The sequence below is a fragment of the Cheilinus undulatus genome, linkage group 16 (assembly GCF_018320785.1).
Source record: "Cheilinus undulatus linkage group 16, ASM1832078v1, whole genome shotgun sequence".
In the NCBI taxonomy this organism is placed as follows: Eukaryota; Metazoa; Chordata; class Actinopteri; order Labriformes; family Labridae; genus Cheilinus; species Cheilinus undulatus.
In genome coordinates this window covers 26,768,203-26,784,402 of record NC_054880.1, presented here as the reverse complement: position 1 = coordinate 26,784,402, position 16,200 = coordinate 26,768,203, and the positions used below count along the sequence as shown (strand labels likewise).

General features: G+C 41.0%; 1 protein-coding gene across 2 annotated transcripts in view; it reads right to left on the bottom strand.

Moving 5' to 3' along the window:
* top2b (DNA topoisomerase II beta) overlaps positions 1 to 16,200 on the bottom strand; it is a 43,613-nt gene that overhangs the window by 14,406 nt on the left and 13,007 nt on the right. For both annotated transcript variants that reach the window (XM_041808974.1, XM_041808975.1), the window contains exons 7-23: positions 15,296 to 15,508; positions 14,980 to 15,153; positions 10,868 to 10,969; positions 10,644 to 10,781; positions 10,392 to 10,530; positions 9,872 to 10,029; positions 4,371 to 4,496; positions 4,173 to 4,283; positions 3,875 to 3,980; positions 3,635 to 3,744; positions 2,288 to 2,380; positions 1,885 to 1,999; positions 1,628 to 1,749; positions 1,266 to 1,414; positions 891 to 1,122; positions 609 to 743; positions 316 to 516 (exon numbers count right to left, since the gene is read on the bottom strand). In XM_041808974.1, coding sequence (XP_041664908.1) covers positions 316 to 516; positions 609 to 743; positions 891 to 1,122; positions 1,266 to 1,414; positions 1,628 to 1,749; positions 1,885 to 1,999; positions 2,288 to 2,380; positions 3,635 to 3,744; positions 3,875 to 3,980; positions 4,173 to 4,283; positions 4,371 to 4,496; positions 9,872 to 10,029; positions 10,392 to 10,530; positions 10,644 to 10,781; positions 10,868 to 10,969; positions 14,980 to 15,153; positions 15,296 to 15,508 — 2,424 coding nt within the window. The remainder of the gene's footprint in view (positions 1 to 315; positions 517 to 608; positions 744 to 890; positions 1,123 to 1,265; positions 1,415 to 1,627; positions 1,750 to 1,884; positions 2,000 to 2,287; positions 2,381 to 3,634; positions 3,745 to 3,874; positions 3,981 to 4,172; positions 4,284 to 4,370; positions 4,497 to 9,871; positions 10,030 to 10,391; positions 10,531 to 10,643; positions 10,782 to 10,867; positions 10,970 to 14,979; positions 15,154 to 15,295; positions 15,509 to 16,200) is intronic.

Sequence of the window (16,200 nt, the reverse complement as noted above, 5' to 3'; positions counted from 1 at the left end):
CATAACTTTCTAGCGATAAATGTCATAAGTCATACTTTTGCACAACAGTTTTGTAAATAACCGTGAAAATCACGAGCAAACATTGATGGCCCTGTGACTGATTGTTGGACTTTTAACAGGTTTTAACATTAAATATTTCATTTACTGTGCACATCTTACTGTTGGCTTAACCTAACTTTAGTATAATCTATTCATGATTTCGAACCACACCATTACAAATGTATAATCAAGGTTAAAAAAGTAACCCCTAAATATAAAAATAAAACTGAACAAGTCAGATCATATTCTCAGAAAGAAGACACTTGTATCATTTACCATGGAGTTGCAGGTCAGGCTGGACTGCAGCTTGAAGACTTTATGGAGTCCAGCAGCCTCAGCCTGGGCCAGTTTCTCCTCAGACATCCGAACCACAAACTTGACCGTGGTGTCGGTGTGATATTCTTTATAATCACTAATGAGAGCTGGTGTTTTGTCTGTGCCTTGCAGCATGGGCTCCAGGACGGACTCCTTATAGGCCTGCACACAACATGAAAGAAGCATGATTAGTCACCATAGTACATTAATAATTTTAGGAGAAAATAATAGCATGTTATGTTTCTGAGCCATACCTGAGTCCATGTCCGAACAGGAAGCTCTGTGATCTCAATTGTGTTTCTGTCAATGACCGAGACCTCTCCACTGACCAGGTACTGGTTCTGACCCAGTTCATGAATCACCCCTCTGAAGTTTTTGTAGCTAGGAAGCTGTTTATGATGACAAAAAACAGGAAGAAAAACGTATAAAACAGTTAGAATTTCCATCAAGCCCAAGTAAAAATTGTGAATATATTTTCTGCATCTACACTCAAAGCAAGATGTCACTACGATGCTCCCTGTATTCACACTCTTTACCATTGTTAGTGGGTCCTGGTGGTTGAGCATGCGGTTGATGTTGTTGACAATCTCTCGGGTGTCATAGTTGGGAATCTTACACGCCCAGCCTGTCCCAATGCCCTCAGCTCCGTTCACCAGCACCAAGGGAATGATGGGGATGTACCACTCGGGCTCTACCTTCTGGTTGTCGTCAAACAGGAACTTAAGCAGGTTTGAATCCACCGGGGGGAACAACCTCTTCGCAAGAGGACTGTGGATGCATCAGACCAATATAAGACTTAAGTATCCAAACTATCATCTTCACTTTTAATATCAAGATTAGTTAGCAGAAGGGTACAAAGATAAGACTTTAAGGATCGTTTTTGACAGCAGTGTTTGGATAATTATGTTTACCTGAGCATGGTGAAGATATAACGAGGGCTGGCAGCATCTTTGCCTCCGTTGATGCGAGTACCAAACTGACCCAGTGGCTGCAGGATGTTCAAGTTGTTGCTGCCCACAAAGTTCTGAGCCAAGTTCACAATGGTCATCATGAGAGCTGACTGCAAGACAGAAAGGGAAATTTTGCTTATTTGCAGTAGAACAGTTGTATTAAACAGAAAGTAACCACGGCAGATGAGTTAAGCTAAAAAGCAAACTCATAAAAGAGACAGCATTGCATGATCTTTGCATAGAATTAGCCTGTTAACACTTATTCTTAATAGTATTTATTAAGACTGTTTGTGTCATATGGAAGTTATTGTTGAGACTGTTACCTCTCCATGGTGGTAGGCAGACATCTCTGCCACTGAACCGGCTAGCTGTGCTACCTTCACTTCCCTCTTGTCGTTCCTCTTCAAGCAGGTGAAAAGCACCTTCCTCTGGCCTGGCTTTAAACCTGAAGACAACAAATACACCAACATCAACACAAGGTCTGGATTAGCATGAGCCTTGTGTCTTTAACCTGACATAAACTTGACTGTAAAAACATATTCAAAGATGCCTGTACTACAATTTTTATTTTTATACACACCGTCAACCAAGGAGGGAATGGATCTCTCGTTGTCAGAGTTAGAAAACAGGATCAGCTCTTTGTTAATAAAGTCGTTGTAGGAGAGGTGCCTGGCCTGAGTCCCATATAGGTATTGCTGAAAAAACAATGAAAATATTAAGCATATACCTTGAATAGAGGTCAAGTAGCAGTTTAAGATGAGTTTAACAAAGCATAAAGCCTTATGAAAGTTTTAAAAGCTTTCAAAATATCTAAAATAAGCAGTTTTTAATGACCTGTTCAGACAATATCTGAGGAAAACAACATTACAAATCCAGTTCAACCACGTCACAGAGTTTGAAAAGCCACAACAGCCTTGTTGAAAGTGACACAAACACATACATTTGGACTTTTTTGTGTCACAATTAAAGAAAAATCCACTAACCTCTGGCAGGCCATGCATCCTCCTCTGGCGCCTGTCCTCCATGAAGTTGGTCAGCCACTCCTTCCTGTCGTCTGTCTTCTTCTTACTGAAGGCCTGCAGCAGAAAATAAAATACAAACTGGCAGTTTAGCAAACATACAGTAAGGTTATGTGTGGAGCCAGTGTTCTCTATTCCTGCATATCCTTTATAACAGTGGTTCTCAACTGGTCAGACATCAGGACCCACTACCACTTCCTCATCTCTACTCAAGTTTTTTTTAAATTGTCAGCTGCTGAAATTCATCTAATGAAAAGTGTTGCTTGGACCAAGTTGGAAAAAATCAAAGAGATGGGTATTAAAACGTGACTGAAAAGCCCAAGTTACAGGGACATACCAGCACACATTTTATTTTATTTTATTTCATTTTCCCAAGATCCCCTTTGTAATCACAGAAGGGTTCTACACACTTTTAGGAATCAAATTTAGGACTTTTTAAGACCTGGGCTGAGAAAAATAAACACCGTAAGTTCTCCAACATACACAACAAGCATATACTCAAGCAAAAGAATTATTAAAATCTAATAAATGTAGGTAGAAAGAAAGGTTGGATAAAGACATGTCTAAGTCAGAGTGCCTCCTAAAATTTCAGACCTCTCAAGACTTAAGACTTTTAATGGCTGTCAATTTAAAAAGTCAAATTTAAGAATTTCAAGGATCTGTAGTCACCCTGTCACAGGTAAAGGAGACAAATAAGTTTAAATCTTAAGAAAGACCAAAAATAAATTGCTATCACAGTGAACTAAAAGAAAATGTATGGATGTATGTCTTTGTAGGACTTCATACATCATAGACTTTTGTCTGCATTGGTTTTTCCAGGCACAAATTCACAACCCACTTAAAACAGTTCCGTAACCCAATTCTGGACTCTGACCTATCGATTGAGAACCACTGCTTTAAAATGTACCAGCATCATTAATGTCTCCAACCCTCACTACTGTCACATCCAGAGGCTTTTTAAAAACAGTACTCTTGTTACTAAAGCCAACTTTCCTTCATTATGTGTTTGGTTAAGACTGCTTCTTTCTCTTTTGTTTGTTGTTTCAGAGTGGTTAGCAAACAGTTACAGTGATGCTCCCACCTAGACTGCAGTGTAAATACTGCTGTGTGTGATTGCTTTTTTCCTCCACTTAGACATATGTGTCTGCTATGTGCTCCCAAACCGTGACAGAATGAAACAACACAAATACCGTTACAGCCATTACAGTTACATTTATGGTGAAGTATTGATCTGTTGCATGTGTAGCCACATGCAGTACAGAGTAGGCATTGGAATTATCTGACAGCACATTATAATCAAACTTTACTCACAAGAGTAATGGCAGCGTCGTCCTCGGCTCCGCTGTATTTGAACATGATGCGATGTTTCTCCATGTCAGCGAAGTATTCTTTCGCCTCTTTGCCTGTACTTGTACCCAAACCTGGAAATGGAAATTTCACATTTTTACTCAGATCTTTTCTTTCTCAAACAAACTGCTGTGACTTTCAAACTGTTAATACTTCTAATGAGCAAAGTTTGCACTGATATGTGTAAATACTTGATTATCAAACCTTTGTAGTACTTTATATGCCATGTTTTAAAGTTCTCTGTCTGTTTCTTCCACTCATCAAACTCTGGAATGCTGTAGAAGGCCACCTCCTGCTTGTTCTTGGTCGCCTGCACAAAACACAATAAGACAAAACAGTTTCGAATTTTTAATGTCGATGTTGAGTCATGTTCTTTTTTATAATGAGTGTGTTTATACGGAGTTGACTATTTCATATGGTGTTTACAAGCACAAAGACACCCGGTGACTCTTATTCATACTGTATTAAGATGGTAATATGTGGGTTTGACCCTCTTTCTTACTTTGACAATGGGTGTGATGAACTCCTCCAGGAATGTGTGTTTCAGAAGAGACGGCCAGTTGTGGTGGAAGAAGTTGATGAGCAGACCTTTGATATGGGAGCCATCTTGATCCTGGGATAAGAGAGTAAATGTTAAAAGGTATGTTAGAATTTCAATCGATAAGACTAAAGCTGTGTGGGTGTGAATGAGGCCGCTCACCTGATCTGTCATGATCATGATCTTGCCGTATCGCAGTGTCCTCAGGGACTCTGCGTCATCGTAGCTCTTTTTGTACTGAAGGCCGACAATTTTGATGATGTTGTTAATCTCAGCGTTCTCCATAATCTGTTGAGAAAAAAAGGTTAAAATCGAAAGCGAAAGCTGAGTATATTTTAGAGTCATCAAGATCAAATTTCATATTAAGTGAGCATCCAGCTATGATCATTTAAGTCTTCAAGGATTTCAGCTGCATTGAAAGGATGGTACACCAACAATTCTGGCTTAAATTCCCCCAAAGGGAAAAATGGTAGAGTGCTAAAATGAATATTAGCCTAGTTAGAACAGCACAGAATTTAAGTTACACTCATTTTTTGGGATGTTACAAAAGAACACATTGAATATTTGTTTGTGACTTTCAATAGCAGTAAACATGCAAAAAGCACAAAGAAATTTTATTGTAAAAAAAGAGTTTCAGCCCTGTTGACAAGCCCATCTGAAAACACTGTGGCATGAACCGATGTCAGTAACCAATCTGTGTGTCAATCTGATGCTGACTTTTTCATCTAACTGTTCACTCAGAGAAGAAGTTTTATTATTGATCAGATAAAGACCCTCTCATCTGCTTCCATGGTCTATAATGAAAGAAAAACACTGGCACTGCTGGATTCTTCCAATGAAAGAAGTGGTGAAAAATAAAACATTGTGATGCCTGGCATAAAGACATGACACTATAATGTTCAACAACTGTAAAATGCAGGTATTTTCCTGTGTTTTGGCCTTGTGTACTCACGTAAACTGAATTTCAGGTCACTGAAAATGCTCAAGTTTTTTTTAGAAATTCTGTTTACAGCTTTCATTTGTAGACAGGACACTTAAACTAAGAAAAACTAAATTAAAACAAAGCATTTTGGCAAAATACAAACTTAACTAAACCAACAAACAAGCAAACAAGCAACAAAAACTAATTAAACTAAACTGAAATTTAAAACAAAAGGTGAAAACTAAATAAAAATAAAAATGGCATTCTCTTTAAAGCATCTAACGGTGCCTTTTTGCATTCTGAAATGTAGATGCCCCCTTATACTATCACAGGTGACCCGCCTGTGTCAAATCATTCTCGTTTTCTTTGCATGAGAAATTTACGGTAGCTCCCTCAGTTCATCTAAGCAAGCTAGGCACTGCTAAACTGACATCCCATAAAGGAATCTGTCACCGAACGTGGTTCCCGGAGCTCGGATTTGCTGAGTAAGTCTGTCATAGACAATACTTTACTGCTAACTTGCTAACCCAGAGCAGTGTCCACATCAAGGCAAACTGTTCTTCGGCCACACAGTATTTGCTTACTGCTGTGCTGGTGTTAGAGGCTAACGTGTCAACATGCCTACTTTTACGTTCAGGTTAGCGTCACGGTTAGCTGAGCCTCACGAGTCTGCTAAGGCGTTACGGTGAGCATATCTCCCGCTTCTCTCTCTGTTATCTGCTTATCAGGCTGGGATGAGATCTGTGTTGTCAATGATCTTATCCTATGCTCCTTCTGAGGTGCAGTACTGGGCCGTGGCCGAGTTATGGGGCTTGCTGTCGCTGGTGAGAGAACCTTGTGGTTGAACCTCTCAGACCTGAGTGATGCACAGAAGACTGACATTATGGATGCAGCATATGACTCCACTAAAGGTCTCTTTGGCCCAGCTCTGGAGAAGATGAGGGAGACCAGAAAACAGCATAAGAAAACAGGAAGGTGAGGCCTTTGACCTCTGCCTCCCCAGGAAATTCATTCCTCGTCCTGCTCAGGCACAGCGAGGTGAATTTGCAGCTGCTGCTGCTGCACGAGGAAGACAGGGAGGTGGAAGGCCACAGAGACAGGTAGCTGGGCAGCAGCCTAACCAGCAACCTAACTCCAAGCTGTGGGGAAAACACTCCTTTGTGGCTGTGGCAGGAAGAAAACGTCCCTCTAACCCCAGGGACATGAAGACAAAAAAAAGTCCTCCTAGCCCTCTTACTCCTCCTCCCCCAACAAAGGCAAGGAGAGAGGAGCAAAGCCTAAAAGCTCTGTATTTGGAGACCCAGGCTGCTCCCAGTTACCCAGGGCTCCTTTCTCATGTTCTCCTCCCTCATGTTCCAGAGTTGAAAGGGCAGCAGACAACACAAAGTCTCCAAGCACTTACAGTCTGCACAGAAATAACACTTTAGGCCAAGGGCGAGTTGCAAACAAAGAAATAAAATAGAAAATTGACATTCTCCCTTGATCCCAACAGAGGGCGATTGTGCCCCTCAATTTGCATACAGCCCTCATCGGTTGCAGGGAGTGACGTCATCAAGGTACGACGACCTGGGCCCACTAGCGACACGGGTAGATAGATGGTGCGCATGTGCAGTACCTCCATGGATTCTGTCCACTGTTTCTCAGGGGTACAGACTACGGTTCGCTATGAAACCACCCAGATTCAAGGGTGTGTTAGTTTCGATAGTGTATATAGGAAGATATATATAGGAAGATTCAGCACGCATCCTGGAGGACGGAATAACATCCCTGTTAAACAGAAAATCAGAGCCATTCCGAACGAGGAAGTGCATCTCGGGGTTTTACTCCCGATACTTTCTTGCTCCGAAAAAGGGGAGTACATCTCTCCGTCCCATTTTAGATCTCCGTGTGTTAAACAGATACCTACGAAAATACACTTTCAGGATGTTAACACACACAGTGCTCTGCCACTTGATCCGCCCCGCCGACTGGTTTGTAACGGTCAATCTGTCGGGTGCATATTTTCACATTGCAGTTCATCCCCCACACACAAAGTTTCTGAGGTTTGCCTACTAAGCCATCCCGTTCGGACTGTCGTTGGCACCGAGGGTTTTCAGCAAATGTGTGGAGGCAGCGCTGTTACTGTTACGGAACAGCTGCTTTAGAATATTTTTGTGCATAGATGACTACCTTATATGCTCCCATTCACGCGAGCAGGCAGTCAAAGATGCTGCTATGGTGACGAGTCACCTCAGGGATCTTGGTTTCAAAATAAAATTGGGCAATGAGCCGAGTGGAACCAGTGCAATGTACAGAATATCTGGGTCTCAATCTGAATTCCCTCTCTCATCGTATCACTCTTTTCGAGGGGAGGTTAACGTCTCTAACACAGTGCCTCAACCTTTTCCGTTTAGGAACAATAGTGACATTCAGACTGTGTCTGCGTCTACTAGGCATAATGGCCTCAGTGATCTCTGTTGTGCATTTTGGTCTTTTAATGATGAGGGAATTTCAGCACTGGGTAGCAGCACTGCACCTGTCCCTGCGACGTCACCTCAGCCGCAGGGTGAGGATAACATCAGCATGTTTAGTGGCCCTCGTCCGTGGAGGAACATGACAACTCTGTCAACGGGTGTTCCGGGCGCTGTCATCCAGGGTTACCATGACAACGGACGCTTCCCTGTCAGGTTGGGGAACAACGTTAATGAGCAGATCAGTGAACAGCACATGGGCCCCAGGACTGGCCGCATTTTGAACAGGGGTGCAGACCTTCTGTCACGGGGGAACCCTCTGTACAGGGAATGGACTCCCCACCTGCAAGTGGTGGAACAAATCGGGCAAATAACACAACCGGGCAGCCATAGATCTCTTTGTCTGGCAGGAAAACGCGCATTGTCCGCTGTATTTCTCCGTGTCAGATGTGAGCGCTCCTCTGGGTGTAGACACACTGGCCCACCCCTGGCCAAGGGTGCTGCTTTATGCAATTCCCCCTCTCAGCCTGATCTCTCCCACCCTAGACAGGGTGAGGGAACAGAACCTCTCACTAATCCTGGTTGCACCACGGTGGCCATCCAAGCATTGGGTGGCAGAAATAATTCAGCTTCTAACAGACGAACCATGGCCTCTTCCAATATGATGGGATCTCCTGTCTCAGGCCTAACTCAACACCCATTTGAACCTTCGGAGGCAGAAGAGATGAAGTTTGTATCTTTGAAGACTGCATTATTACTGACCTTAACGTCAGTGAAGCGTGTAAGTGACTTAGAGGGTTTGACGATTTGACCCTCTCGTTTACAGTTTGCTCCTGGGCTCTCTAAGGTTTGCATGTGGCCCAATCCAGCCTTTGTACCTAAAGTGGTGGAGACGGCCTACAGTGGAGTTTATGGCCTTTCATCCTCCTCTTTTCTCATCAGGGGAGGAGCAGAAACTTACCACTCTGTGCTGGGCTTTGGACATGTATGTGAATAAAACAGCAGCGTTCAGGAGAAATGATCTGCTGTTTGTGACTTTAGCTACTCCTCATAAGGGCAAACCTCCTCACTCTGTTATCAAAGAACCAGGGATTACGTCAAGTAGTTTTCAAAAACCCTCTCCTATGTGTGGGCCAGGCCTTATTCTAGTATGCCTGCCAGCTAATTCTTAAATCCGGTCAATAGGTCTGGGTATATACAGAAAATGTGACATCAATGCCCCGTCCACACAGAAACAAATTCAGGTGTATACGCAAACGTTTTTTTGTCAGATTGGTGTTTTCATCCACACGGAAACGGCATTTTGGGTGACTGTAAACAATACTTTTTGAAAACGGGTCCCAGAGTGCATAAATTCGTAAACGACTACTGTTTCGTCTCCGTGTGGATGGCTATCCGCATCTTTCTTAAAATGATTACGTCACACATAGCATATCTCCCTTAAGGTGCCTGCGCGGGCCAAAACAATAATGGCGGACAACAAGGTTGCGTTCGTGCTGCAGAAGCTACTGAGCTTGTTATGGCTTTTACAGCAAAACCTGATGCTCCTTCACCACCACAGCAAAACACATAAACCATATATTCTTAAATCCAACGCGGAGAACAACCAGAAGGGCAACTAAAATAAAGTTTGTGTCAGTTTTCTGTGATCTTCTTCTCCTTTGGTGCATTTCCGTGGCAGCGTTACAGTGCCAGTTACAGGCTTGGCATATGCACTATAGCATTTTTAGTTGTTTCAGTGGTTCCTGAAACGAGTCCGTCTTTACAGAAAACTTTTTCAAAACGAAACGACAATATATCGTTTTCGTCTCATTGTGGACGGGGCCTAAATGTAATACCTTCTTTAAGACTCTTTTCATGCATTTTAAGACCCTTTCACATCTTTAACTGCTAACTCGTTACATTAGCAATACAGGATGTTTTGTGCAAACTCTAAGATAAAAATGTGACAACAAAGACATAAAAACGCAGGTAGTGTTTTTCATTGTAGTAATGAATTGCTCTTTCTTTAAGCATTTTTAGACTATAAGAAAAAAAATACAGAGCCTTGACACCATTCAGCATCAGGCAATGGAAAGTCCGATTTTCTCCTTAAGTGGGCCGAAAGCGATCTACCACAGTCTAGAAGTACTTATTATAATTTATGCTGAACTGGTTAAACAACTTTCGGTACTTTTTAAGACCTAGCAGACACTCTGCATGTGTTCGCTTTACAATCATATGGTTGTATTTTCTCCACTAACTCCCAGAATACTTCTTGGCAGAAATGCCACATCTATGCAGTTTCCTACCTGTTTGTGTGTTGCCTCTCGCACATTGAGGATCTTTCCTCTCAGTGGAAACACTCCATAGCGATCACGCCCGATGACTCCCAGTCCAGAGACGGCCAGAGACTTGGCCGAGTCTCCCTCAGTGAGGATCAGTGTGCATTCAGACGAGTGTTTGCCACCTAGGACATAAATGAGAAAATAAACCATTTATCCAAGGCTGTGATTCCAAAATAACACAAAATAATAGAAATACAGACTTGCTTTGCTCCTCAGTTAAGGCAAATTAAGGCTAAATCTGGTATTATGGGATTTATTGTTTATTTTGTATTTCATAATCAAATCCCAACAGAGTCAATCAAGTCTTTATCACATGTATCACCATGAAAGTAATTCCATAATTTGCAAATCATGCTGTGATGTCCTTCTCTGTCTCTCTCATTCCTCCACATCAACATTAAAGAGTTAGTTTAAGAGGCTTACTGGTAGATATTCAGTGTAACACACTGCCACACATTAATAAATAATCACAGTGCTAACACACCAGCATCGTTGGCGTCGTCTAGCTTGGGGATGCCTTTGATCTTGCTGTGCTTCACGGACGAACACTTCTTATTCAGCTGTGTCTGAGCTTTGAACTTCACCCAGTTGAGGATACTCTCGACGATCCCGCAGTTGGTTGCCTGTGGGTGAAAAAGACGCAAAATGCTTTCATGACTGATGCCCGGCTATTTTATAATAACAGCAAAACCCCAGACAGAGCGAGGAGATGAAAGTAAATGTGAAGCTTCCTTACAGCTCTGACAAACTTCTCAGAGAGAAGGCACTTGGACCCGAAGCTCTTCGTCTGGAGTGTCATGTTCTCCTTGGTCTGGGAGTCGAAGGAGGGATTCTCGATTAGAGCGTTCACAAACACCCAGATGTGGTTCTTCACCTGAGGCACAAATGACAGACAGACTCATCAGTTTTCTACAAAAACTTCAGACAACTTCAGTCCCAAATGTGTACTTGTGACTGTACCTGGAAAGGTTTGACGTTCACTCCTGCCTTGTTCTTCTTCTTCACCACTTCGATAAGTTTGGACACGATCTGGTCAACCACATAGTCAATGTGTCTACCGCCCTGAAACAAACACAAACACCATTAGAGTCAAAAGTTCCAAGACAGACACCCCTTTTATCCCCCACCTCTGTACTCACAATACTTTGATGTTATGTAATCTTCTCTGCACCATAAAATGTCTAATGCTAATGAAACCTGGAGTGCATTCAACTAGTTGAACGTGGCTGAAAAAAAAAAGAAAACAAGACATGTCTCAATAAAACCCTGGTTTGTATTTCAGACTGATTGTCTGAAAGAATGTATATGCAAGAAAGTGTAAATAGCCAGCTAAACAATTTAAACCAGATCTCAAGGTAGTCTGCACCAGCCAAATACTGTGTCTGGAACCTGATTTAAACTTTGCATCTATGCCATGTGTATTCTTCAACTTAAGGCAGCCACTTAATCTGCCATTATTTTGACTTTAACGGCGATATTAATGTTTTGTGGTATCAAAACATACATCATTATTCTCTATTAATTAAAAAGCATGAAATTATCATAGAAATATAAACATAACTGATGATTTTTGCAATTTATGCAAAAAGGTAATTTATTCTTACAGCTACATATTACAAAAGAGACATTAAACTGCAATTTGAAAATTACAGAAAGACATATTGTGATTCCAATAAAATTTCTGTTTAATTGTTAAGCCTTAGTTTCTATGCATATTGTGTGTAATTCAGAGCGAGATTAACCGCTGTGGATAAAAATGCAATGAGTCAGATCTACCTGCTGGCATCAGACATGCATTTCTTATTTTTTTCCTATCTCAGTTGCTGAGTGCAAAAAATACCCCCTTAGCTAATTCATCAACCATACTTTCCAACTCCTCTCACGTCTCCTCTCTTTCTATCTTTGCAAGAACTGCAGTAACCAGCTCAAAACTTATCAACTCCAACATTAAACTCTCTGTTATGGTTGTTGTAGTTTCCTGTAGAGCAACACGCAAGAAATGTGGATGCAGGACCACGACCTGGCATTCAAACTGCACTGTCAACTAGTGTTTAGATGGAGTAATGCAGAGACCCAGTTGCAAAAAAGGACAAGTACTGGTTTGTAGTGCCTGTAACAGTTTTGGCCACTACAGTGTAGATTTGACACAAGAGTATGAGTCAGGCTTAAACTGTAACACAGCCACACAACATCTAAGGTGCCATCAGAAAGCATGGATAGCATCTTGTAAGCAGAGGTGGAAAAAGTACACACCAGTTCTACTCAAATAGAAGTACAGTTAATCTGGTAAAAATTCACTCAAGGGAAAGTACTGGTCTATACATTTACTCCAAGTAAAAGTAAAAAGCATTTAGTTTAAAGTTAACTTTAGGTACTGAGTAGTACTAAGTAGCTACTGCAGAGTTGTACAGTAAAATAAGATCTTTCCTTATAAGCAAGAACAAGAAGAGAATCGATCTCCAACCTGCATCTGATCAAATGACACAAAAATAAATGTAACATTCTGTCTGAGAAAAAATAAAAAGGCCAGAATATGAATCCATATGGGGTAGAAGGTATTAACTTAAACTTCATATTGACGGAGGGAAGCCTTATTAAGAGGTATGAATGTACAGTGCTTAAAAATTTATCAGACCACCACCCAAAGTAAGGTTTATGCCACAGCTGCCCTGAACTGACAGCATTGGTAATTATCAAAATCATTTTTTATGTTTCTGCAATGGTTTATACACCAATATGTAGAAGCTCTTGAACCAAAATGATATTTTTAATGCTAAAATATAATTATTATTGTTATCCATGAGTTTTCAAATTTACTGATTGACAAAAAAACTGAAAAAATAGTAAAGCACATTAATATTTCTTGATTAATATGTCAAATTATAGTTATTTACTTGCATTCCTGAACAGAAAAATTAGTTTTAGTGGTTGAATGTTATGCTTGATTCATTTCTGACTTCTCAGAGAAGCCCAGTGAGCCGGCTCAAATTTGGGTATAAAAAGGTGAATTCAGTGTAAAATTCCTCTCTCCTGTTCAAAATGGTAAAACGTGGAGAGCTCACTGAAATTGAAAGCGTCCGCATTGAAGCACTTCATGATGCTTGATAGTCTCTGAGACAAATATGACAAGTAGTGTATTAAATTTGTTAAGCACTGTATGTTTAACCATCCTGAGAGCACACTGAGATCCGATCAGTCATGTCATATACTAAGGTGGTCAGGGACATACACACGTGGACTAAATTGTTGGTACCCCTCTGTTAATGAAAGAAAAACCTACAATGGTCACAGAAATGACTTGAATCTGACAAAAGTAATAATAAATAAAAATTCAATGAAAATTAACCAATGAAAATCAGACATTGCTTTTGAATTGTGGTTCAACAGAATTATTTTAAAAAACAAACTCCTCAAACAGGCCTGGACAAAAATGATGGTACCCTTAACTTAATATTTTGTTGCACAACCTTTTGAGGCAATCACTGCAATTAAACGATTTCTGTAACTTTCAACAAGACTTCTGAACCTCTCAGCAGGTATTCTGGCCCACTCCTCATGAGCAAACTGCTCCAGTTGTCTCAGGTTTGAAGGGTGCCTTCTCCAGACGGCATGTTTCAGCTCCTTCCACAGATGTTCAATAGGATTTAGATCAGGGTTCATAGAAGGCCACTTCAGAATAGTCCAATGTTTTGCTCTTAGCCATTCTTGGGTGTTTTTAGCTGTGTGTTTTGGGTCATTATCCTGTTGCAAGACCCATGACCTGCGACTGAGACAAAGCTTTCTGACACTGGGCAGCACATTTCTCTCTAGAATACCTTGATAGTCTTGAGATTTCATTGTACCCTGCACAGATTCAAGACACCCTGTGCCAGATGCAGCAAAGCAGCCCCAGAACATAACAGAGCCTCCTCCATGTTTCACAGTAGGGACAGTTTTCTTTTCTTGGTATGCTTCATTTTTGTGTCTGTGAACATAGAGCTGATGTGCCTTGCCAAAAAGTTCCAGTTTTGTCTCGTCTGTCCATAGGACATTCTCCCAGAAGCTTTGTGGCTTGTCAACATGCAGTTTGGCAAACTCCAGTCTCGCTTTTTTATGATTTGTTTTCAACAGTGGTGTCCTCCTTGGTCGTCTCCCATAATGTCCACTTTGGCTCAAACAACGACGGATGGTGCGATCTGACACTGATGTACCTTGACCTTGGAGTTCACCTTTAATGTCTTTGGAGGTTGTTCTGGGCTCTTTTGTTACCATTTGTATTATCCGTCTCTTCGATTTGTCATCAATTTTCCTTCTGCGGCCACGTCCAGGGAGGTTGGCTACAGTCCCGTGGATCTTAAATTTCTGAATAATATGTGCAACTGTAGTCACAGGAACATCAAGCTGCTTGGAGATGGTCTTATAGCCTTTACCTTTAACATGCTTGTCTATACTTTTCTTTCTAATCTCCTGAGACAACTCTCTCCTTCACTTCCTCTGGTCCATGTTTAGTGTGGTACACACCATGTCACCAAACAGCACAGCGACTACTTGTCACCCTTTAAATAGGCCGACTGACTGATTACAAGTTTGTAGACACCTGTGATGATAATTAGAGGACACACCTTGGTTGAACATGTCCTTATGGTCACATTATTTTCAGTCTTTTCTAGGGGTATCATCATTTTTGTCCAGGCCTGTTTCATGAGTTTGTTTTTTAAAATAATTCTGTTGAACCACAATTCAAAAGCAATGTCTGATTTTCATTGGTTAATTTTCATTTAATTTTTATTTATTATTATTTTTGTCAGATTCAAGTCATTTCTGTGACCATTGTGGGTTTTTCTTTCATTAACAGAGGGGTACCAACAATTTAGTCCACGTGTGTATTTGTCTACACTTGTTTAGTTAAGTTTATTCTCATGTGTTCATGGCTACATTAAGGGCAACCGCTCTCCCTGGTCTCATGGTAATGATCATGTAGAGCAACCTATCAGATTATTACCTTCTTTTATATGAATGATTTATTATTCTGGCACTGAACAAAAATCTTTACTTTTAGACTTTTCATGTCATTCCTTTTGATATCTAGATACCTTGGTTGTGGCGATGCTGTTCACAAAGCTGATTTGTTGAAATCCTTTCTCGCTCATGGTGAGGCAGACTTCCCACCGGTCGTTCACAGTTTCATTCACCACTTTTAGAGCCACACCCGTCTCATCCAGTTTGTCCTTCACATACAGATCCACATAGCTGCGGAAGCCGTTAACCTTCATGCACAGAGAGGGCAGACACAAATTAGTTTGAATAATATTCATCTGTATTGCATGATTTAAAAGTTAGAGGAAAGGCAAAAAATGAGTTCTTCTTTTCAAAAGCAATCTTAATTTAAAGCATGAGATTGAGACTTACCGGTAATTTTTTCCCATTCAGCGTGACTTTGACCCCCTTGCAGGAGCCGGCTACATCGTATGCTCTGCGGGTAAGAAGCGCGACAATATCTTTGTCCAGTTTCTCCATCTTGAATTTGGACAGGTCAGGCTGGAACGTGACACAAGTGAAGTCGTCCCCGTCAAAGAATTTGATCTTTGGATCGGAGGTCTTGCTCATGTTGTTCTGCCATGTCTGAGGGTGGAAAGGCACATGATATGTCACATCTGTTTACAAACCATTTATTTTCTTACTGAAAAAGTGTCACAAAGTTCATACATACAGGTCCATAATATTGGACCTCCCTCTAAATAGCAACATTGATTCAAAAAAACAACTGCTGGAGCATCTGTGCCCATACAACCCTGAAAGTGTAACACCAAAAGATGACAACATTCACAACCTCACTTCAGACACACATGTCAAAACCTATAAAACAGCAATGACTTTATTCAAAAAAAGAGTTGGTAAAAAATGTAAATACCCTACAACCAGAAGAAACTTTTACAGTCTGTAAACAAAGACAATGCTCTTCTCCAAGTGTGTTCTAATTAGAATTTAACAAACATTATACTATATGAAAACATGACTACTGATAGCCCTTGTTTTGTCTGTCTTGGGGTTTCTGCTTCTGCACACATTATGAGCAGCCAGCAAGGCAGTGAGCTGTCCAGCATGTCATCCTTTACGCAAAACGAATAAATCAGCACAGACTACGATGTGTTGCCATGGGTACACAGACGCAAAGCCAGGTACCAACATGTGTTTAAGTGTATTAAATCACAAATAAATCTGTATATCATTACGCTTTATGCCTCTTCCTGCCTTTGGTTCACAAGTTGGTCCACACTCTTCATACTGCACCCTGTGCCGCTGCTGCAAATGAT